The sequence below is a fragment of the Adiantum capillus-veneris genome, chromosome 14 (assembly GCF_014529385.1).
Source record: "Adiantum capillus-veneris isolate H3 chromosome 14, ASM1452938v2, whole genome shotgun sequence".
In the NCBI taxonomy this organism is placed as follows: Eukaryota; Viridiplantae; Streptophyta; class Polypodiopsida; order Polypodiales; family Pteridaceae; genus Adiantum; species Adiantum capillus-veneris.
This window is the reverse complement of record NC_140944.1, coordinates 93121160-93124021: the sequence shown is the minus strand read 5'-3', so window position 1 is coordinate 93124021 and position 2862 is coordinate 93121160. Positions and strand designations below refer to the sequence as shown.

The following is a 2862-nucleotide window of genomic DNA, read 5'->3' as shown; positions in this document are numbered from 1 at the left end:
CTCTCTCTCTCCCCCTCCTTTTCTCCATGCATAAAGTTGCACATGCATAAAGTTGTGATAGGTGGCACCTGCATAAAGTTGCACCTGGTTTGTGAAAAGTGGCCGCAGTGTTCGAAAAAAATCATTTTTCCAAACATACGAATTTTCTTTCCTTGAGTTTGCCAAGAGGAAATTTTAGAAAGCTAGGGGTATTTTTTTGGGGGTTTTGCACTATTTTTCTCTATTTTGGGGCGGAATTTCTCCTTTTGCCCTTGCCCTCAACCTGCATAGTTGAAAATGGAAACGGCATGATATTAAGTTGAGACACATTTTTCCCGCACGTTGGGTGGCCGGTTTTCAAAGTGGTCCTTTGTCAAAGAGGTCTATTGAGATGGTATCCTTGTTTTTCAAGGTATTATATCCTTCTTTTTCAAAGTGTTCTTTGCGTTCAATGCCCTCACAAGAAGATTTAGAAAAAAAACGGAGTGTTTTTCATGCAATGAATAACATCATGAGCTTCAACTCGAGAGGCACCGCATACCTAAGGTACAATTGGGAGTAGGAGACCATCGGCCCCCCCACCGGGCCGGCGGTCCCCTGCCCCCAATCGTACCAAGTTAGGTATGGAATGCCTCCCTCACAGAAGCTCATGGTGTTGAGGTAAGTCTTAATGTGGGAATTTTTGCGAGAATTTGTCCAAAACTTCTTGTGCCTCTCCCGAGGGCCCACATACCCCTCTCCTCGACTATACGCCATGGCTACATATAAAAAATGGTATCCTATGATTGGACGTGTGTGTGTTCTAAATTCAAAGGTCAAAGCCTTTTGTTTCAAAACATAGTTTGAAATTTGCTGCAGTTGAGCCAGCTTGTTCTTGCAAGGTGCAAAGGGTGCATGATATAAAGCCCACACAAAATCCCATCTAAATGAAAGCATTCTCAATCAGTGAGTTGCAGGAGAGCTTGAGGTGTAGGCAATCATGGAAAGTGGAAAGCTGCCACATGTGCCTGAAGAGATGCACTTTGAAGACAACCTCTTTCCGCTAACATTCCATCCGAGGCTTGCAATTGCAAAAGAGATGTTGCACGCATGGGCAGAGAAGAGTCTCAACCCTCATGACATAGAAGCATTGCATAAGCTTCGCATCGATCAGCTCGCATTCAGCATGTGGCCAATGACGTTGGTAGAGCCGCCCAACCGATTACTTACATTGGGCCAATTCATGTTTTGGCTTTTTTTGTTCGATGATGAGGTGGACGGTTGCACCGGTGAAGATGGTGGGGTCCTCCAAGTGGAGTCTCTGTGCAAGCGTGTCCTCGATGCTTTGTTTGGGGACGACAAGGCAACGCCATCATCTTTGGAAGGGAAGGAGCCGGCCTGCGTTACCGTGGCTAGAGAATGGTGGGTGGAACTAAAAAAGAGAATGCCACACAGTCAGCAAGCTCGCTTTCAGGTAAGCCTCACTGCATACGTGAAAGCGCATCCAGACGAGCGGCGGATCATTGTGGGCTCCAAGATGCAGCCGGCCAGTGTGGAGGAGTACATGAAGTTACGCTATGATACGTATGCATTGGCGGCATTCTATTTACTGACAGAGTATAGCTTGGGCATTGACCTAGATGAGGAGGCGCTCCAAAGCTCTCTCCTTCGCCAACTACACCAAGCTGCGGGTGAGTACATGTATTGCATAAATGACATCGTCTCCTTTCCAAGGGAGTTCAAGAAGGATCAAGATGCCGTCCTCAACATTGTAAATCAGCTCCACACCCACACTTGCAAGAAGCAGAAGGGTCATGTGCCCATCCACGTCGTTGTGTCGCAAACTTGGCAAATGATTCAAGAACGCAATCTTGACTGTGCACGCCTCGCCCAAGAAATCACCGCCTCTCCTCTGTTGGCTTCCAAGCAAGATCTTCAGAGCTATGTGAAGAGTCTTTGCCTTGCGACAACCGGCAATTGGGCTTGGCACGTGATGGCCGAGCGATACAAGGTAGAAGATGCTCCAACTCCATCTGACTAGCTAGGCTTGCCTCCCCGAACTCTCTCATATATATGTCGAGGATGTTAAAAAAGCTTTACTTAACGTCCAATCAAGTACGACACGCAGCTTCAGAGATTTGAAAATCAACATATTAAGAATAAAGCCTTTGTCATCACTTGGTTTCATGCATATTCCATGCTATGAATTTCTCTATATTAATTTTTTCGTTAGAGTATTATATGCAAATCTATACTAATAGATAAAGGGGGAGTGAATCCGGCTTCCCCCCCCCCCCCGCTCTGCCACATGACAAGATTTCCTTCATCTGGCGTGTGTGGTCTGCAACCAAAAGTCGCACAAGTGTGGGGAGAGAGAGAGAGAGAGAGAGAGAGAGAGAGAGAGAGAGAGAGAGGGGCGGGCTTCTCTGCTGGCCACTTATTTGTTTGAATGATGTGCAAGAGGATTAATTATTTTAAATACAGTACAACACCCGAGGAGCGATGGTGCCAGACTACGAAGCGGTAGCCCCTGCCAACCGCAATCTCTCTCTCTCTCTCTCTCTCTCTCTCTCTCTCTCTCTCTCTCTCTCTCTCTCTCTCTCTCTCTCTCCCCCCCCCAACTTTCCTCCTCCTCCACTTCGCTTGCCGTTCGTGCACCTGTAGTAGCGTGAGAGGCTGCGAGATTTCGGCTCATGTTGGCGCTTCTAGCTGTTGCTGGTCTAGGAGGAGAGCACTCAAAGAGCAATAAATGTGAGCACATTCGTGTTGGGCAAGCTACAACTCAAAGCCCTAGACAAAGGAGACTTAATTTCTTTTATTTCCTATTTTTTGATTGGTAGATGTTTATTCATTGTTTGCAGCACGAAGCCTCTCAAGGAAATGATGAAATGTGTCGTGCTTTCA

General features: G+C 46.7%; 1 protein-coding gene across 1 annotated transcript; it reads left to right on the top strand.

Moving 5' to 3' along the window:
- The first annotated feature begins 958 nt into the window (after window positions 1-958).
- Window positions 959-1999, top strand: LOC147442774 (sesquiterpene synthase 6-like). The gene has a single exon (XM_086529426.1). It carries the CDS (start codon window positions 959-961, stop codon window positions 1997-1999), a length of 1041 nt encoding a protein of 346 aa, XP_086385552.1.
- The last annotated feature ends 863 nt before the right edge of the window (window positions 2000-2862 follow it).

Bases quoted from the DNA above. Each gene is read 5' to 3' on its own strand.
- LOC147442774 (XM_086529426.1), top strand. From the start codon at position 959: ATGGAAAGTGGAAAGCTGCCACATGTGCCTGAAGAGATGCACTTTGAA.